Genomic DNA, 22,643 nt, shown 5'->3' with positions numbered 1-22,643 from the left:
AGGGGATGAACCTTGTCAGTATTTCAACAGTCATCAATCATCTGATTCTGGTTTAGCTGATATAACATCTCCAGATGCAATAACACCAGGGCTGATTCATCCAGAATCAGAAGAATCTGGTAATTTTGAAAACCAGTGTGTTTGTTCTTCACCTTTTGGTTCAACACCAAGGACATCTTGTCAGCCCACTGATACTACAAGTTCAGATACCACTACCACATCCCAAGACCCTGTTACCTATCGTTCAGGCATGTATGCCCACTGGTGGCTCAAGGCGAAAATACCAGCAAACAACTGTAAAACATTACCAGGCAAGCAAATACATTAACTACCACTCTTGTGTTCTGACAGTAATACCACTGAGTTTTTTTTAAATTTCCGTGTGTTTTATGAGTTGTGCTGTTTTATTATTTGTTTTTATAATATTAGCTATAATTTAATAAGATGCCAATTCTTATATTGTGTAAAATTAAATTCTTTGACTGGTCAGCCAGTTAGTGTTTTGGCATGCATGCTGGTTTCTAGATTACCTGGTTTTGGAGTTTAATTCCCAGTAAAGTTGTGATATTTTTTCACATTATCATTTTATTTGTTTCGTCCTCTGTGTTAAATTGTATTAAAAGAGGTTGTAACAATAAAAAGAAAAAGAAATTCTCTAGTTATATGCTAATCTCAGTACTAATCTGTACATTACATTAAAAAAATAAATCTGTTAAGAATACTAATAATTTTAATTAAATTTTGGTAATTATAATGTTCTTAGTAAATCTGTAGTATATTTATTTTACTAGACTGGTTTAATGTTATTAATTCACAGTTTTTAGAAATCTTGGGATCAATGAAACTCTGGAAAAAATTTATCTAGTAAAAACTTTAAACACTGGAATTATCAAATAAAAACGTTTATTTATCCTTTAAACTGTTTTTGTGTGTAAGTTCTTGTGGTTAGAGTAACTTTTTGTATAAAGCTTTTTTAAGGATAGAAATCTTGATGAAAGTGTTATGATTAATAAATTTATGAATTTTTGCTGTGCTTTCAATTAAATTGGTGTGAAGATTTAGCAGAACTTTTTTTTATCTATCTTTTTATTGTTAAAAGTACAACTTTTGAAACTTTTGTTGGGAGTTGCTTATCACCTTTGATAAATAATGGAATTTACAAATCCTAATATGTTATAATTCGTAGAACTTATTAAATTTACAATATTGATTGAAATCTATATATTACACTCATATATACATATTTAAAATGTATTTATCTCTTATGTGTTCATAAATTCATGTATCAAGTGTAACTAGTTAATTCTGGTATAAAACAGTATGTTTAAAAAATACAATATTGTGGTTTTTTTTTAAGTTTTGGCATCTGCTGCGAATAACTATTTTTTCCGTGATTATTGTGATTGAATATGTGCTGTGTATTAATATTATTAATTTCATCTGCATTTTTTAACATTTAACATTTTATGAATCATTATTCATCTTTATTAAATCATTGTATCATGATGCGTTTTTGAGCTTACTTCAGATTGCATTATTTTTTTTTTCTAATATTTATTTAGTTTTACCTTAATTATGTTTTATTTACATTAGAGTGGTAGGTAATAGAACACAGTGGTCTGGGATGTGGAAATGCTTGCTGCAATTTTTGGTTGTATTATAGAAAATCTATTCAGAACCTATTTGTGATGTTTTAGTAGAATATTACTAATTGTCTTTTTTAAAACTCCTAATTTGTTGAGTGCTTCATTAGCTGTACATATATATGATATGTATATATGTTTTCAGTGATATTTCTAATTTAAGTTTTCTACTAATCTTAAAGTATGGAGTATTGGTATAGCTTTTTTTTTGTATGATTATAGTTATATCTAATTTATTTTTACATATTGACAATTGATATTAGTTAAATTTTATTCATTTAAGTTTGCCAATTTTGTTAATCTTTAAGGAAAAACTGGGATAGATTTTAAGTTACCGTTTGAAATTTTCATTATTGTTTTAATAATTATGTGATGTCTGATTTACAATTTTAAATTAATTTTTTATTCTTTATGAATTTCTCAGTTTTTATATAGTGAAATTTTTTTTCTGTATAAAATTTTGATTTTTTTTTTAAATTTGTTTTATATGATTCAGTGAGATTACAGTATGGATTTAAAATTATTGTGATTTTAGGTAATAAAAAGATGTAATGGAGTTTTAATGTATTGCTTACAAAGATGTCTTTCTGCAAGGACATTTTTGCAGTGTTTTGAAAAACTAAATTAAAAATTTTAATTTTTATGATTTTGATGAAAATTTGAAATATAATTTTGAATTTTTCCTTAATGTTTCATCTACATTTGGAGCTCAGTACAATATTTATTTTAAGTATTTATTTATTAAATGGTATTCTACAGAAAATTTTTAATTAACTTCTCTTAGATCATTGTATTTAAATGGTGTACTGAGTAAACTTTAACTGGGTGGTGTTGGCATTTATTTATTGTACAAATATCCTTAGCAGTTCATACGCTTAACAATTTTTAAAATAAAAAAAAAGTTAGAAAAATCATTTCTGTGCCTCACAAATAAGTTAATTTTTTGTTGTTGAGATTACAAGATGAACTTTTTAGAATTTAATTTATTTGTAGATAATTTAGCTTCATTTATTTAGTTTATTACTTTAAGTGAGTTATTGCAGACAGAGTTACGTACAACATTGGTTATTACTGAAAAATTTTAAAACTTTCCTTAAAACTAAAATTTTTAATTTGTGTAAGAAATTTGTTAACTCTATTAAATTATTAAGTTGGTTAACATTTTTGTTTAGGCTCTGGACATTTATCATTTCATTTTACTTGTAAAGCTGGTTTTATGATAGTGAAAAGTAGCCCTTTCTTTAATAATTTTTCTTATTTGTTTTTAAAATTCATTTAATATTCCAAATTAAAAATTAATAACTATTTTGAGGGTGCTGCATATAAAAGATAAGTGGGCAGAGAACCAATATTCAGTTGGGTTTGAATATTGGGTAAGTACATTTCTAAGCTAATCCTGATAATTTACATCTGTTATAGATATTTTGGTGACTTTCCACTTAATGATTGTTTTAGTTTTGGCTGACTGTTAGCAGAGGGAAAGTATTGTTTTTCATAAAATAAGCCACTCCTTGATTATGTTTTGGGTCCCTTCACTTTAAAAAATTCTAAATATATGTATGTACACATAAGTATATATGCAATTATGTATCTGTATTGGTCCTAGAATTGTTAAGTTAAGAATTGTGTATTAGGAATTTATTCTATTAAGTTTAAAAAAATGTTTGATGAGGATACTGCATTTCAAATTGGGGTTGATTTAGTGTTTATTTTAACTTATAAAAAAATTACGTGATTGGAAATGGTAAAAGAAGAAAATCGAATTATAAGTTTTTTCTAATTGCAATTGTAATTTTTTGACTTTTGCTTTAATGAGGCAGTATCAGAGTAGAAATAATTTTCTGTTATAGAAGTGTAGGGGATAATACAATTTCATTAAGTTCTGGGAACGAAACTTTTGACTATTTAATCTTATTTAATCTGAGATTACTTGTAATATAAATTTCAGGTTAAAATATTTCTTATCTTTAAAATATTCTTTTTCTAAATAAGATAAAATCATGGTGGGGAAAGTTTTAAAACATTTGATTGTTAGGGGATATTAAAATCCCATCCTTGAAAATAATAGTTGTAAGACTTTTTTTAATGTTTAACTATTGCAGTATATATTAACTTCAAAAATTATTATGTATTCTAAATTAGAAGTATCAGGTTGGAATTAGTTTTCAACAATTGCAGAGGTTCAGGTTAAATTTTAAAAGCTTTTAATGGGGTTTAGTGCATCTATATAAAATTACTGTCATTTGAGATGTTTCTAATAATGTTTTGGTAAAGATAGCTCTGTGCTGATCTTGTAACTATTTTAACCAATTGTTTTGCTACTTGTAATAAAAAAAAATTATTAGAAGATAATGGTAGTAAATTAAAATATGTAATTATGTTCATTAGGGTATTATATTTTTGTACAAATACTGAGGAAGGGTTAAATTTTAAGTTCTATTCAAATGTTCAAAATGTACAGCAATATTGTTGTCTGCCCTTTTTTAATTTAATATATAACCAATGTTTATAAAATCAATTTCAAGAATTTAGGGGATGGTTCCCCAGAACAAAATAAAGAAAAAAACTGTATCAACATATGTCTGGAAAAGCTTAATTTATTTCCTGTTTGCCATTTTGTATTTTTAACATCAAAATTTATTTCTTAGGAATTGTTAATCGTATAGTGTTGAAGTTTCATTTATTGCTAGGGTAACTAGAGATTTACTTAAAAGAATAATGAACCTGATCTCTCAATTCATTTTAAAATGACTGTCAAGTAAACTTTTTCATTGTTAATGTCTTTGTAATCACTGGTTTATGCAGTTGTTATGTTATGTTAATTATGTAAGCATTTCATGAATAAAGAAAGTATCACTTTATTTATTCAAATCTGTTCATAAATAACAAAGTTATGATAAAAGTTCCTAAAGTGAGTCACTCTAGATTAAAATACCAGTTTTCAGTTTCTCTCGAATAAAATAAAATAAATAACTCAACCCGATCTCAACTGGAATAATTTTATTAACATTATCATGTAATAAATTATAATAATTTAATAATACTGAAAGTATTACAGTAAAATAGAATATTATTGAAATCATGAAACTATTATAATAATATTGGAAAATAATTTGCATTATGTGTTATTTGTTTAATGAACAGACTGTTTTTTTCGACTGAAATTTATTTAACAACAATAAATTATCATTCAGGTAATAAAACATTAATAAAATAAACTACAGTAACTGTTCAAAATGGCGGCCTTCATTCAAAATACATACATCCAGGAGTTTTTTCATTAACTGCTAGATTCTTCCAAAGATGCATGGTGTCTGATGAATCCTCTCAATCCCATTTAAAATTCTTCTGCAGTTCTTCTATGCTATCTAAAGGGGTATAGTGTACAGTGTCTTTAAATTACCCCATAAGAAAAAGTCAGGAGGATTAAGATCGGGAGACCTTGCAGACCATGATACTGGGCCTCATTGACCAATCTGTCTGCTTAGATATGCTTCATTTAGATGATCTCGAACTAGTAATATGTAATGAGCCTGACTCATCCAGCGTGAACCTCATTTTTTTGTGTGTGTTTAATGTGTTTATCTTGGGTAAAAGTGGAAGATCAGCCATAAAGAAATATAAATATCTTTCACCATTGAGTGTTTCATGTAAAAAACAGACAAATAAGTTATCACCCATAATACTGGCCCATATGTTTACAGAAAACTGAAACTAGTAATGGCTCTCTTAAATGGGATGAATGTGTTGTGGGTGTTAAGAATGGCTGATCTTGTAAGTTTGGCTTCATCAGTAAAGAAATATCATTAAAAAAATTTAGATTACATTTTTTGATAAGCCATTGGCATAGCCGAACACTGTGAGTATAATCTCAAGGTAAAGTAGCTTGTACTTGTTGATAGTAATAGGTGTGGAGTTGCTGCTCATGCAAAACCTTCCAGACTGTTGCATTACTAACATTGAACTTCAACGCCAGCTCTCTAGTACTTTTTTCAGGATGGTTAGATATTTCATCTATAAGATAATGGCAAAATAAATTATTCATTAAAAGACAAATGGCAAAAGACAAAAACCGGTTATTAGTTAAATAAAAAAGATTTGGTAATAAGTCATTACAAAATCTTTTTTGCAAATTATTTTGCAATATTAATTTATTATTATATATTTTCATGATTTTAATAGTATTTTATTGTATTGCATTTAATATTATTAAATTATTATAATTTATTACATAACATTAATAAAATTATTCCACTTGAGAGTGTGTCGAATAATTTAATTTTATTCAGGAGAAAATGAAACTGGTTTTTTAATGAGTGACTTGCTTTAAGAATTTTTGTCTTAATTTTGTTATTTTTGAATAGATTTGAATAAATAAGGTGTCATTCTCTTTGTCATAAAACAATTAACATTTTTTGTAAACCAGCAATTGAAAGATATTAACAATGGAAAAATTTACATGGTCGCCATTTTGAAATGGATTGAAAGAGCAAGTTCATTATTTTTGTACAAGTAAACCTGTAGGTACTTTAATATTATACAAAATTTCATCTTGATAAGATTAACTTGATCACATGATTCCTGAGAAAAATTTTTATGTTAAAAATACAAAATGGTGGATAGCCAGTAAACTGTTTCCAGACATATGTTGATAAAGTCTTTTCTTATTTCTTTGATTCTTTATTTTCTTTAAGTCTTTCTTTATTTTTTTGATGTGAGGGTCCATTCCCTGAATTCTTGAAACTGTTTTTATAGACGTTCTGTGTATTTGCATGCACAGTGTGCATTTGTGTACCTTTTTTTTTGTTTTCTTTATTATAAATCAATAAATACATTTTTTAAATCTGAACTTTGTTTATTACACACAGATTGTCAGCAATAATATTGTTCATATGGTCAGTAGCAGTAGTAGTGGAATTTTACAACAGTCATCCCCTGTTCAACAACAAAATATTGCTCAGTCATCATTACGTCCATGGAATGTATCATGTCTCCGTCCATCCCCTCCACTGCGAACACTACTAACTAGAGATGATAAGACTTGTAGCAACAATACCAGTCAACAGTCTTCTGTACCTGGACATGGATTACATCATAACTCCTCAAGAAAACTAAGTAGTCTTTTTTTAAAGTTTGTTTATACTAGTATTTATTTAAACTGAATGAAAAGAGATGAGTGGTGAAGTTTTTCAAATTAGTTAATGAGACTGAAAAAAAAGAATCTTAATTTACTAATTTTTTTTTTTTAGGCATAAACTATTATGTTCATCAGTTATTAACAATACTATAGTATGTGTATCACTACAGTGCGTAGTGATATTCTATCTTACTAAGGATCTCCTAATTTATTACGTATTCTTAATAGATTGAGGTGCATTTTGTGTTTGTAATAAACTTGTGTTGCATGATTTAATTAGCATAAAAATCTCACATTAAAGTAATTAACTTTGGTTCTGGTTAGCCATTCCATTTTATTTTGTCAGAAATGGGATGACATGAATGGATTTGGATTGATCAGATTATAAGTAATCAAACCAGATGTTAAGTATTTAAAGTGATAACAATTTCTTTTTTGTGAGGTGTGTGTGAATTTTAAGGATATATGCATATATTTTTTTCTTATAATTTCAGCTTGTAAAAAGCGGACTTGATAGTAGAATCATGAAATGAAACAAATCAGAAAAAACACACAAAATTTTTATTATAAAGATGGTTTTTTTTTGGGGGTAGTTAATCGTTGACTATCCTTATTTTGGGGTAGTTATTCTTTTTTAGTATCTTCTGTTATTTTTTAGTCTCTTCCTATATTTTACGTAGATTTTCATTCTTGGTTATCTTTTTTTTTTTTTAATTTGCCTTTGTAGATTTTATCTTTTCTCCCTTTATAACCAATTCAGTTAATTCTGAATGTCTAATATATGCCCACCTACCTTTATTTTTAGTGAGTTTGTCTACTCACTGGTGAACTCAGAATGATACAATGTACGAGACATATTCATAAAGTAAGGGCCATCGGCTTATATTTAAATATTAGCAGATCTGAATATAGTTTCACACATACAGGACCATCTGTTTGCTATTTACAAAGCCACTGCAGTTGTTTTCATTCAGTAGTTGTTTGCCTGCCTGTGAATGCAGATTGCAATGTCTGCAACAATTGTACTCCTGCCAGTTGTGAAGTGCACACTGTGATTTGATTTTTGTGTGCAAAAGAATCTTCAGCTACTGAAATTCATTGGCAGTTGTGCCTAGTGTATGGAGCTGCAGTTATGAGTAAAGGAAAGGTTAGACAGTGGTGTTGAGACTTTAAAAATGGGCACACAAATGTGCATGACAAAGAGCAGAGTGACAGGTGCAGTATTCAGACTGACAAAATTATTAAACAAGTGAACCGAAAACTGGAATGAGATTGACAATTGATGATTAGTGCTATGGCTGATGAATTTCTGCATGTTGGATGCACCTCTATCTACACGATTGTCACAGGAAAGCTCGGATATCATCACAAATTGTGTGCAAGATGGGTACCGAAAATGCTCACTAACCAACACAAAGAGCAAAGAATGTGCAGTGGATGAGCGTTTTTGGACCACTATCGACAAGATGGAGATGATTTGTTTTCCCACATTGTTACGGGCGACAAGACATCGATATCCTACACCAACGCAGAATCGAAACAACAGTTTTTCATTGCCTTCACTGTTATGTCATTCAGTATTACCACTGTTTTATTGTGATTAGCTAACTTCAGTTCTTCAGTTGTTTGAGGCCTTCCAACATATACTTTCAACTTCAAATATCCCCATAGAAAATTATCACTTGCTGACAGAACTGGGGAATTAGCAGGCCATGAAGGGTCACCATTTCTTGAAATGACACGTCCAGGAAACATCTGTCATAGCACATTCACTGACATTCTTGCTGTTGATACCATACATTTTCAGTATTAACTTCAAGATGATATAACACTGGTGCAAGGAAATTATTCAGCATTTCCACATAACAAACTGAATTAATTGAAACTGTTCAACCATTCTCTACATAAACTTATGAGTCCATCACTCCAAATTTAGTCACTGCGTACCAGACTGTTACACATTCCCATGAAGCGTATGAGGATCTTCTACCGTGAAAATCTACCAGGATTTTTTACTAGAAATTTTATCTGTTTATGCTGCCATTTCTTTCCTAGATTTAGTGCTGTCAGCAGATTAATGCCATAACTTACTGGACAGATTCTCTACAAAAATCTTATTATATGTTGTAGAGCAATTCTTTTTTGGCTTTTGCAGTTGCCCCTGCAAAGGACATGCAGCCGGACCAAACTAACATAAATTTTGAATATTTTTTTCAGTATTTCTCTATTCTTCAAATAATAAGCAATAATTTACAAAATACCTACACAGCAAACTGTAGTCAATCAGTAATTTGTATCTAACCAATGTCATTGAACTCGCCAAATGTCTTACCGTTACTGCCATTCAAAAACTCATATTTAAAGATATAGTAACAAAAAATTTTTGACATGATGCATTCCTCATATTATTGAATTATTGGCTTATTTTAAAAAAAAGTTACTGTTTGTTCATCATGATACTTTTTTTTATACAAATACTAGCCAGGGGGCAGATCCGTGCTGTGTTCATTATCCTTATGGTTGTGAGAATAAAACTGATAAATAACAATTAAAGCCTGAAAAGCTCTCTTTTCTCTAACATTTCTCTTGTTCATGATATAGAACTCTGATAACCCTCCTGCTGTAGATCCTTTTGCCTTTCCCTTTAGCCTTTTCTTCATTCCCCTAGATAACGGGGAAACCATTCCCCTAGGGAGTTGGTTTTCTGTTACCTTAGATTATTCTATATTTCAAGAATGGGTCAAGGTAGAGAGCTGAGAATCATATGTGTTATAAAACGTTTAGTTTATTTTTTTGATGTTGAAAAATGAAGTCAAAACAGTATTAGATCATTATCCAAGAGGAAATTTTCACAACTTTGCCCTCAAGGGGGTTAGGTCCTTGCTCTGTGGCTTAAAACCTTCCCTGGGATAATAGCACAAATGATTGGTTGATTATTTACAAATGTATCCTAAAAATTTGAAAGTAATCTGGTTTGTTGGTTCTCGCATGATACTGCTGTGAACGGACAAAACCACTACTAACTTTCACATTTATATATTAGATTCAAAATTTCCTTCTTTTTTTAACATTTATTAATTGGACTATTGTTCACAAAATGTTTGGTATATTTGTTGCTGAATTTTTAAAGTGCATCAGATTTACTTAATAAAAGTGAATTTTCTTTGTTACCCAGCTACTTCTGGAGAAAGGTAATGTGTAAGTCAGTTTTGTTGAGCTCTTGTTTCTCTATGAACAACTGTTTTTTAGAAAATAGATATCAGATGGTTCTTTTCAACTGTACAAATGATATTAATTATGTGACAATCTTAAGAAAAGAAAATTGTAGTGGTACTTATTCTTTTCTCCACGCTAAAGCAATATTTGCAAGTGGGAAACAATTACTCATTTTCATTGATTAATGTATACAAAAATTGTGTAAAAAGGGAATTTAAAAGAGGGTAGAGAAAAATCTGTATCAATTATTATTATAATACGTGAAAAATACTTAAAAAGTCAGAAAGTGTGTCATTTAATACTGATCAGGAAAATATCAAAAATAATTTTAAAAAATAGATCATTTAATCAGTTGATGAAAACTAATATGAGTAGATAATTTAATTTAATTGTTTAATTGTTAATTTGTTTAATTGTCACTAGAAACTCTTTACAAATGTGTTTGTATTGAAAAAAGCATAAAAAACATCACAAATTAAATGTGGTTTTAGTATTGTTTTCATATCTATTGGCATCGGTATGGTCTATGTCCTGTGAGTGTTACTATATGGATTCCAGCTTAACAATGTATATATATATATATATATATATATACAGCTTAAAAACTGGTTAGCGTAAAACTTGCACTAAGCCATCTCTGCATTAGAGAAACCTCATCAAAACCAATATGGTTTTTTCTTTCTTCTTCCTCAAAAATATTTTATTAATTTCATAAATATTAAGTTAAATGTGATTATTTTTCGATAGTTGAAGTTTCTTGTTGATTTTTAAAACAAATTATTGAATTTTTTTTATAGATGAAAGGTGTTTTGAAGAGGATGCTCAAATTTTACGTGTTATTGAAGGTTATTGTGCAAATGTTAAGTCAAGATATACGATCACTTCTGGTAAGTTTATGTAAGATTAAATTTAGATTTTATTTAACAACAAATTAACAATACTAACAAAAGTATAACTAGTTTTTTAGTTACCAGTTTGGGTTGCTTTGCAGGGGATTTGTTGTTTTGTTCTCTTATTATCTGATATATTAGTTTATTTTTGAAGATTTATTACCTATGCATTTATTTTGTCATTTTCTTTCTTTTTGGGCTATTAGTGATGTTAGCATTGCTTTTTTATATAATTTCATATATTTAGGTAACCCATTGCTAATATACAGTCTAATTTCAGTTAGAAGTATAGTTTTGATAATTTTTGTGAACAGTTAGTGATAGATCTCATAGTTTTTTGTTTATTTTTTATGAAAAAGACATTTTCAGTACTCATATGTAGGTAGAGCTTTTGTTTAGAATATTCATATTAGTTTGTCCTCAGATCCTATCAAATAAAGTAAAAAAAATACTGTATTTTACATTTATGATTCATTTGATAGTCTGTAAGAATTAATCATCTATTTTTGGTTTTAAGGGAGAAATAATATGTTCCATTAGAAGCCGAGTTGGAATACATTTAAGTATACTGCATAATTTTTTATTGAAAAATGGTACAGTTCAAGTTAAGAAATTGAGGTGTGTTTAGATCATTATCAAGGAGAAAAAATGTGAAAAATTATCACATGATTCTAATAAGAATGATCACATTTTAGTTATATATTGTTTCATTAAGGGATATTGTAGTTCAGATATTCAGTCCTATATTTATCTTAATGTTATAGTTTAATCATGATGGAGCTTTCTGAACTTTTTATAATAATTAGTTGATAGCTCTTATCAAGAAATACTAAAATGTATGTTTTTATCAGTAATTATTTTAATTTATTATGTGTAGTTAATATATTGAGATGTGATATTACAACAGAAACTATTTAGGATAATAAATAGTAGTGCATTTCATCTGTTCTTCATAGATGCCATATTTCTTTTATAGAAAGATGTAATTTTAATTTTAACTTCCCTGTGGTATATGCAACAATGAACTATACAAATAAGATATAATTTGATTTTAGGACATTAGTATTGACCATAACCAGCACATTTTTTTTTGTTTAAATTGTTTATTTTTTTTCTTTTATTTATTAATATAATATTTATTTAGATGGTTATGATTCCTATGATTGGCATGATTCTATTACATCCACACAGTTTTTACGTCATTCATAGAATGTCTATTTTTAATCATTTGTTTAGTTACATTTAAGAGATGTTTTTAGCTACTGTAATAATTATTAAGTTCTGTAAAAGCCTTTTACTAAAAAATTTGGTGATGTTGCATGCACGCATTTGTACAAAGTTTACATTTTATCGTTTTTTACATCATGCGAGTTGAATAATTTCAACTCGCATTAATTCGTTTTTCATTCCCTTTCAGCAGTGACTGTTCTTTAATAAATAAAATTTTCTTTTTAATTTATAACATATATATTTTATAAAAATTTCTTAAAACATGTATACTGCATGTGGTATAACAGCCAACAATATCCAACTCATGTGAAATGTAATATTTAAATAAATGATTTTTACAGATATAGATGGAAATAGTAGAGAAAAATACAGTAATAAAAAATTGTTTTTTTGTAGTTTTATTGGAAACTGATTTATGAATCCAAAGAATTAGATATTCTATCTGTCCTCGAAGTAGGTTAGAATGTTGGTATTACAATCAAATATTGTTTAACACCTTATATTGTTCATGACATCAAAATTTGACTTGAGTGATATTTAGTCTAAGAAAAAACTTATCAGTTTTTTTTTTTTGAGTGGTTGTATCATGAAATTGGCCAAAGTAGTGTTTTTAGTGAGCATTATATTTTAACTTTTTGGGTCTACATATGTTACAAGCTTAGCATATATCTTTGAAACTTTTTCTCAGCTCGATGAATCCAGGCAAATTATACTCTGGTTAAAAATCCACCAAAATTCTTATATTATGGTCATCTGCATTATGGTATTGATGAATTGTGGCCCAAGATCTAAAAAAAGCACAATCAAACTGTACGAAGAAGTTTTTTTATTTTTAAAAAGATTTCCTTTTTCTCAAAAGTTTTTTTGATAAGACTTTTTAAAATTAATGATGAAACAAATTTAACAAGAATTTATAAAATAAATTGAATAATTTCTATATTTAATCCCAAAAAAATAATGCTTCTAGAAAACAGTTTTGTTTTAGCCAATTATTTTTTAAGTCAAAAGTAGTTTGCTATTGGATTATATTGTGATTATCCTTTTAAAAATTTTTTATTGGATCTGAATGTACAAATGTGTGATAAAACTTACCAGTGAATAAAACATTTTGATTTTATTTTGTAAAACAAGACTTTTGTAAACTTAACTTATTAAAATATTTTGCATACAGTATGACAGATATCTGAATTTTGAAAACTTTGTGGTAAAATTTTAGAATATAACGGTGCGTGTATATGAAGTTTTTCCTTGCTGAAGCCATTAGGCAAGTTAAAATATTGTATATTTGTAGAGTGAAAGTAAACTCTATTTGAAAGGTATTTATGAACACTGTTTATTAGTGATGGAAAAAATTAGTTCTTTTGTTTCATAATCACATTTCAGTTAGTTTCTGTTACAGACCCTCAGAAATGCAGTTATTGTTTTCTCCTGTTATCATCTTTTGAGTGTGTTAATGAAAGTATTAGTTGACTTTTGTTTATAAAATTAAATATAAATTGAAACTGTCTTAGCTGTTTACATACAAATAAATAGATATTAAGATTTTTTTTTAGTACTTAAAATTTAATTTTGATGGGAATTAAGTATCATAACCATTTATATAGTTAGCAATCAAAAAGAAAGAACATTATCAGAATTTGATTGTAAAGTTTGTTGGTTGAATTTTAATTGAAAAATGTGAATGTTGGAGGTTGAGAAATTATGAATGATAAATAAGTATCATATATTTTGAGTAATTCAGGTGAAAAATTGGTTTAATGATAGAAATTGGTTTACTATAGATTCAGTGCAACAGCTGGTAGATGTGTACATAGTAGGTATTTCCTTTTTCCATCTTGTTTTAGTTTATACACGCATTTATTCTAAAGTCTTGCCTGTATTTTTTTCAGTTTTGATTCAAGATTCAGTAACAAACTTTTGGACTCGAATTAGAGGAAAAAAGGATTCATCCCACCACTAAACAGTTTTTACATTTTTTTTTGTTTATATTTTAATACATTTACATTATTACATAAATATACCTTTGCATAAGTTTTATGTGTATATTGGTTATCGTATTATCTAGTCTATTGTTTTCAAAACATATCGGTTAAGAATTACCATGGTGCCTTAAACTTTTATTATATATTGATAGTAGATTATTTTTTTTATTGCATATTGCTTTTAGTAAATATTAGTTGCGTATGAACATAAAATTGGTCTAAGAGATTGTTCTAGGCAAAAAGAAAGTGTTTGTGAGCTGTGTAGAATGGAGGAATGTATGCTTGAAGGTTAGGAACTTATTCTTCATTAAGAATCTTTATCCTCCACTAGGTACAATTTTCAGGCCCATCTCTACTTTTTTTGTTAGATTAAAGCATTATGATTCAATTATGGAGTCTGAGCTCATTTTGATTAATAAATTGAAGGGAAGTTGTAATCCCCCAATAAGATAAAGATATTTTGTATGTAAAAATTTATTCTGCTAGAATTTCTATTTAGTTTTGATGGGAGTTTTATATAAAAATTTGTAAGAGAACATCAGTTGGATTTTTCAATGGATTTTGAAGTTCAGTAAAATTTCTCATAATTGGAATAATACACAATACATTCTGGGTTTGAAAATATATTAGATATGAGGAAAAAGGCAATTTTTATATTAATTAAAATAATTAATGTTAAATTATATGTATTAATCTTTTTAAATTAAACACGCCATGTAAAAATAATAACAATAGTAATAATATAATAGTTAACTTTTATACTATTAATAGGATAAAGTTAAAAAATTTACAGATTATTTTAATTAGATAATCTGCTAAAATTATTTAGTTGTAATCATGATTATTTTTCTTTCTGTTGACATCACATATGAATGAATGTTGTTATGAATGAATCCTCATCATTTAACACAGTAAACATCTGAGTAGTCTTAAAAAATTAAAATGTTAAAGCCTACTATTCAAATTATTATTATTATTTGGTTTTTACTCTTTATTTGTCTACGTATAATATACAAAAACTGGTTAGGATGTATTATTATTCATGTTTTACACTTACATCATTAATAAGTTACCTATTTTATATGAGTATAATGTAGTACATCCAACCAGTATTATATATTACAGCCAGTATTATACTTTATACCTTTTTATATATATATATAATACTATACTTAATTGTTTATAGTTATATATTTTGTAAATACAATTAATTCATTAACATACTGACCACTGTGTTAATGAAATTAAATATTATGTAATATAAACCACCAAAACACAGTAATAGGTAAGTTAAACCACATTTGATTTTTTCAGGATCTTCAGTTGGTGTTGAATTCTATAACTATGTTAAAACATATACATTTTATAATTTGTTAATTTCTTTTCTGTTTTAAAAATCTTGAAATTTATTATGAATATATATTTTCCTCTGTTGTCATTATTCGAACACCTTTGAATGTGATCTGTTGGTTCATTATTTTATATCGTTTTCTTTATTTATAAATTTAATATTGCTTATGTATATTCATTTTTTTTATCATTATTACAAACTTCCAAAATTTTTAAATTATTTTTGCAATCTCTTATACAATATTTGTATTCCAAAAAAATGGTCAACTACATTAGATATAACTGTTTTTTGTTTTAGTATGCTCTGTAATGTTCTAAAAATATTTTTTTTAATGATTATTGGTTTTATACATTCACAGTTTATACATTTGGTTTTATCATTGATGATTATATACATCTACTATTGTTTGCAGATGATCAGGTGATTATAATTTCAAATGATTATGATATTGAATATATGATGAGGAATCTGGGGGAAGTATACAAGAAATGGTGGTCTGAGAATAAACTTTGACTGGACCAGATGTGTGGGGGGGGGGGGAAGTGGAAGATTTAAATGTCAGTGACAAGGTGTTGAAGATATTAAATACCTAGGTACTATTCTCTCTAAGGATGGAACAAGTAAGGCTGATATACATAGCCGAGTGACTCAGGCTTGTTTGGGACTTTGTGGACTTGTGATGTTTTACAAAAGGATACAAAGGATCTGGATTTACAATTTGGTAGTTACGATTATGCTGTATGGGGCGGAAACATGGGAGTTGAGAGGAAGAGAGACTGATTGTGGTAGGGATGGATGTTTTGTGAAAAAATGCGGGACTTTCATGGTTACAACATATTTAGAATGAAGAAGTCAGACACAGGCCTCCAGTTAAGATTACTGTTTTAAAATATTGGTGAAGAGATTGAGGTGGTATGGACTTGTACCTAGAATGGAGCCATACAGGTTACATTGAAAATTATTGGAAGTGGGTACTTGAGGAGAGATGGAGACATAGATGTCCGCTGAGATCTTGGATGGAGCGCATGATGGAATCTGTGAATAAACAAGGATTGGATATGGATGCTTAGAGTGATCGTAAGTCTTGGAGAATGGGTGTGGAAGACTGCAAGTAACAAAATGCTGTCAAAAAATCACATATAAAAATGTATTGATTTTACCAATATAAATATTATTACATTCATTGCATTTAATTTTGTACATTCCTCTTAATTCCTCTATTATTTTTATTACTGTTATTTTTTAAGTATTTTACGTGATTATTTGGTTTATATGCTTTTTTATTTTTATCATATATGTTAAATTTTTCTGTTATTTTATTTGTGTAATTGTATTTTAGGTATAAACTATTACACCTAAATGTTATTTTTTTACTGTTGTATTTTTTATTCTGGTTTTTATTAACTTTTTTTATAATTTTATTCAAAATCATTAAATATTGATTTTTTTATGATTACTTCACCATATAAGTTCGAAGTTTGTCCTTGGGAATATGAAATGGAAATTTTGTAGCATATGAAAACTGCCATACCTGAACCTGGGATCTGCGAATTAAAGGCTGAGACGCTACCACTCAGCCATGGAGATCGACTTTATTTCATCTTATTTCTTTTTTGAGTTTATTTTTATTGTTTTTGTGTAATGAATAGCTTTAAATATCTTGTTTTATATGTATTAATTTTTTGTGACCATGGGTGGTTAGAATTTTAATATATTGTAATATTATTTTTTGTGGGTTTTCTATAAACTGATATTTCTTTTATATTGTTTATGTTTATTTCGATTTCAGTATCTAAAAAAGTATTTTTCTGTTATTTTCTGTTTGTATGTAAATTTTAAATTCTTACTGTAATTGTTAAGTTTACTTAGAATGATAAAATGTTCATTATTTATAGTAAGACTAAAATTTATAATTTAGATGGCTGAAATATCATCTACATATCTTATCCACAATAATTTTTAGTATGTATTTAATATGCCATGAACTATTTATTTTCAAAATCTTGTATAAGTATATCAGACATATTAGCAGACATAGATAATTTCATTGGTAAGCTTTCTCTTTGTGAAAAATAGTTATTGTTGTACCCAAAGTAACTTTTAAGACAATATATCTTATAAATAATGATTAATGTATTGGTTTATTCCGGGGTTTCATTTGATCTATTTCTTATTATTTCTATTATCTTATCAACTGATATCTTAGGGTACATTTTCGTGTTATGATAACTTATCATTTTTTTGGTAAAATTTACTTAAAAGAATTTATTTATGACTGTATGTATTTTTTACATTTATACCTAAGATTCATTATATTCAACGGAAATAGATGAAATAAAACAAATAGTAATATTTAATGGTTTTGATGATAGAATTGTAGAAAAAAATTATAACAAGCGGAATAAAAAATACCATGATAATTATGCTAAAGTACAACAGCATAAAAATAACACAAAAATTAATAATAGTTTATATCTAAAATGCAACACAAATAAAATAATAGAAAAATTATTAACCTTTATGATAATAAATACAAAAAAGAATATAAATCAAATTATCGCATCATAAAATATTTCAAAAATAATAATAATAATAATAATAATAATAGGAATAGGAATATACAAAATTAAATGCAACAAATGTAGTAATATTGTTTTTGGTAAAACGAATAGATCATTAAAAAAAATGTATAGAACATTTCACAGCACACTAAAACAAAAAAAGAGGTATATCTAATTAATATAGCTTACCAATTGTTAGAAAACAAACATAGTATTACTGATTGCAAAATTAATTTAGAGATTTTGGAAGTTTGTAATAATGATAAAAAAATGAATATACTCAAGAAATATTACATATATAAATATCAACAAAAATCTGAAATGATGAACCACCAGATCACATTCAACAATGATTTAATTAAAAACATAATAAGATGTAATCTAATGATTTTGGCAATAATGACAGTAGAACTAAGGAAATATATATTTTCATGATAAATTTCAGCATTTTTAAAACAGAAAAAAATTTCAACTAATTACAAAATTAATATGTTTTAATGTAATTATAGAATTCAATATCAACTGAAAAAGCGTTATGGTAAGTTTAACTTAATTGTTGTGTCAGATACATATTCTATTCTCAATAGATTACAAAACGAAATTAAGATATAAAAAAATATGAATTTTATTTTTTTCTTATTCTTGGTGCTTCTGTTATGAGAAAATTCAGATATGCAAGTTGTAGGTTTTAATGTATTTAAAGATCTAAGATAATCTAAGTTTTTCCAAGTGATATCTGTTATTCATATTTCAAATTGTTGATTTTACAGTCATATTTTTTGCAATTTTTGAGATTCAAGTTAATTGTAAAAATATTTGTACTTAAAATTTCCATTACCAGGTCTTTTAAATCAATTTATTAGATGCTTATTAACTGAGAATATTTCTTTTTTAAATGCTCAATAATAGTTACCAGAACTTTTGTTATTTTACTAAAATGTTTAATTTCTTCATGTTTAGGGCATTGTATTTTAGGATTCCAAGACCAGTTTTAAGTGCAAATTTTTGCTTAAAAAACATACTGTACCAAAGTAAATCTTTTTCTTAAAATAAATGTAATAATTATAGTGTTATTGTTACTAAAAATTCAGGTTTTATGTTTCTAAAAGAAAATCCAGTTTCAGCTTTTCCCAAATTAATCTGCGTATCTGTTTGTAGTAACAATTATGTTTGGTTAATTAGATTTTTTTTATAAGTAGATGGTTAATGAAAGTAATCAGTTGTTATTTTAACATCCTATTTTACTGTAAATAGCTTTTTCCGCTAATATTGTTATTTTAATTATTTATTAAAATTAATTTATAAATTTATTATAAATCAAAAGAATTTAAAAAAGAAAATAATTTTATTTGTTCTATTTATTGTTATTTCTTATAAGTTTTCATATGTTATTTATTATTAAGGGTAGAATTTATGTTTGGGTTACCTTATTGTGTTAATTGAACAGTTGTTTAGTTATCTACAAAATTATTTTGATTAATTTCTGACATGTCTAGTTAGTTATGAGATGACTTTCTTAAGAGAAATGAAAATTAATGTTCTTTGTGATTTTACAAAAATTATTAAATTTTTATATCTTACCAACATATGGAAATATTGTTACTTCTAATCTGATTGAGTGATCTGATTGTGGTATTGCTGTGAAAATAAAAAAATTACTTTTGTTGTATAAATTTTTGTATTTAGCAAATGTCTGTTTTACATCCGAGATTAAGTAGGTTTGTTCATTTTTTTTATTTGTTACTTTCTGTTCACAAAATATAAGTTTTATAACAAAATCAGTGCAGGGTATACTTTGTGTACATTGTATCATGTAGGTTGTACTATAAATAATTTAATAGGTTCTTTTAAAGAAAAAAATGAAATTTATATGATCTGTTAAAATACTTAGAAACAAAATATTCCTATTTCGTTGAAATCGTTCTCTATACAGTGTTTTTATCTTAAAATATTAATTTTGTGAATTAAGAGTTGCTATTTAAATTTTTCACTCTGTTAATTTTGTCATTCTGATTATTTTGGACCTGTGTGTTATTTGTATTAAATTAATATCGATCGTAAAACTGTCATAGAAAAAAGTAATTGAATAAATTTTACTTTTGTAAAGATAATACTAATGTAAACTAACTTAGGATGTACATTTTTTATAATGTTATACTTTCTTAAGCATTTAATTCAGCTAATCAGACTTTACGTGCTATTATAAGAACTAAAATAGTTTAATAATTTTACAAATTACATTACTAAAATTAAGATGAAGTATTAAAGATTGTTAAAATAGTCACTTAATGAAGACTTATTGAACATTTTTTTATAAGTTCTGGTCATTCTTTTTTATTTTCCTCTTTTTTCTTGTTAGATTGATTTTTCTATGATAATCACTTCTGTTCTCTCTGACTGTGGGTCTTCAATGTTACCATTTATTATCTTTGTTAAATACTAACTGTCCTTCCTACTTGATCTATTCCTACACATTTTAAGATTAGCCCTTCTCTTATTTTTAAGTAGGACATAAGGCTGTCTTTTCTTCTACAAAGGAGAGTATAAAATTTTTCATTTCCTATTCAAGTAGTGATGTGTAAATGTATACATCATCTAATGCATGTATAGAATCTAACTTCTTTACGTTTTGTGAATATAATTTATTAAGTAAACATTTAGATGATAGTTGAAGATGTAGAATGCTTTCTTCTTGCTATCCATCCTGTTTTAACCTCTTCCTAAAGTGTTGCATTTTATAATTATCCTGCCTTTTCCATTTCTTTAAATGCATAATACTAATAAATTGTACTGAATGAATTCTTTCGCTGACTAGAAAAAATAATTCTGAACATGAGAAAAATCAGTTACACCATTCATCAAAGAACAAGTCATATCTGTGAAATAGATCTGTAATTTTATCAATTCTCTCTTTCTCTTACTTGTTTTTATTTTGCTTTTCCTTTATCATATATTTCAGATTTTTTCTGTGATATTTATAACATCAGTTAATATGTTGAAAATCCTAGTTTATCTGAACTAGTTTGGGAAAGTGTAATTATAATTAGTTAATGCAAACATTCTGGAAAGTCATAAAGTTGTGTTGTAAAATCTAATGGAGGTCAGAGTGAACATAATCATGGACGTCATCACTTTTTTCCAAGCATTAGATCAGCTAGCGTATTTAATTTTGAGATAATTTTGTAATATCCTGAAGCAGTTCATAATTGATAAATTTTCCTGTATCAACATTAGAGTATTCTATACAGTGATTAGATCTGATTAATTGCATAATTGAATAAAATGATGTAAGGAACAGTATTTAATATTCAGTTTATTTTTGGAACAGACTATTCTGCTATTTTTCTTTTTGATAAGTTCTTATCAAAAAGTATTTATTGGAATTGGTTGTATTTCATTAGGAATTAGCTTTATTTATCCTCAGATGGTTGGTTGGTTTAATGGAAATATCTCCATTCCTTTCTATCAAAGCCAATCTTTTAATCTTAGCATAATGAGTACATCTTACAAACTCAATTGTCTGTTTCATATACCAACAGGGATATTGCTGGAGAATATGGCTCTTCTCTTTGTTCAAGATTCTGTCACAGATTTCTCTTCTTCTTCAAACGTTTTCATTTCATTCTACAACTCAACATAATTTTCAGCATTCTTTTTTAATAGTGTCTCTAAAAATTCTGCTGTTTTCCTGGCTTTTCTGTTATTAATGGTTTGCATAATATTATTCATAAAATATAATATAGTTAATAAAATATATTTTGTTATCTTAGCAAAAATATTTTTAATAATTCCAAACTGTTTGGTAGCAGCTTTTTCTATATATAAGTTTTCTAGGTTGTACAAGCTAATGATGTGTCCCTCTTTATTTAGTCTGTCCTTTGCAGTTTTACTCTATAAATAATAAAATTCATTGACTGCATTATTTGGTGTTTATTTTATTTTAATGAATAAACTTATGTTCAAATATAAACACCTGTGCATGCATATATACTTTTACACGCACTCTTTATTAATTTGTTATACAAACCTCTTCATAAATTTGGAGTTTTAATCCATATACATCTTTGATTAATTATAATATCTTTAAATTTCTATAACAGAACTATGTTTTTTTATAATATTTTGTTTTACGAATAGAAGTTGTTATACTTGACAAGCTATAGGGGAAATAGTGTATGTATTGTTTAATTCTCATAAGTTTCATTTCTTTTCAAATGCGCTTGTCAAATGTTACTTTTTAATAATCCAATTCAATATTTAATAGCTCTGTATGAACAATGAAGGAATAAACTTAATAATTCGTTACTGTAACATTATATAAAGTTTAAAGAGATTAAAAATAAATCCATAAGTATAGCAAAACTTAAATGCTTTTCATATAAAAAAGTACATCATGAACACGGTCAATTGTTAATTTATTAATTTGGGTCAGAAATAAAAAAAATGTGCCATTAAATCGCTAAATTTGGACTTTGCTTTTGATGAAAGTAAAATCTTTATGAACTTAAGATTTCTGATTTTATTTTTGGTTATCATTAATAAAGTTTACTTTTGTATTTTGTTTGTATATCTTTTTTTTATAAATGAGGGTTTTGTTGCTTAAAATTTCATTGTACAAGAAAAAATTAGTCTT

The 22,643-nt window shown here is 26.7% G+C and overlaps 1 protein-coding gene across 3 annotated transcripts in view; it reads left to right on the top strand.

Annotated features, from left to right (window-relative positions):
• RtGEF (Rho-type guanine nucleotide exchange factor) overlaps positions 1-22,643 on the top strand; it is a 138,318-nt gene that overhangs the window by 80,511 nt on the left and 35,164 nt on the right. For 2 of the 3 annotated variants that reach the window (XM_075355424.1, XM_075355426.1), the window contains 2 exons: positions 6,512-6,758; positions 10,794-10,883. In XM_075355424.1, coding sequence (XP_075211539.1) covers positions 6,512-6,758; positions 10,794-10,883 — 337 coding nt within the window. Of the gene's footprint in view, positions 1-6,511; positions 6,759-10,793; positions 10,884-14,005; positions 14,115-22,643 lie in introns of those variants that run through there. The other variant, XM_075355427.1, reaches the window with a different exon arrangement.

Source organism: Lycorma delicatula, chromosome 2 (genome assembly GCF_047948215.1).
Source record: "Lycorma delicatula isolate Av1 chromosome 2, ASM4794821v1, whole genome shotgun sequence".
NCBI classification, from domain to species: domain Eukaryota; kingdom Metazoa; phylum Arthropoda; class Insecta; order Hemiptera; family Fulgoridae; genus Lycorma; species Lycorma delicatula.
Note: the sequence above shows the minus strand (reverse complement) of the source record. Positions and strands in the feature narration are given on the sequence as shown.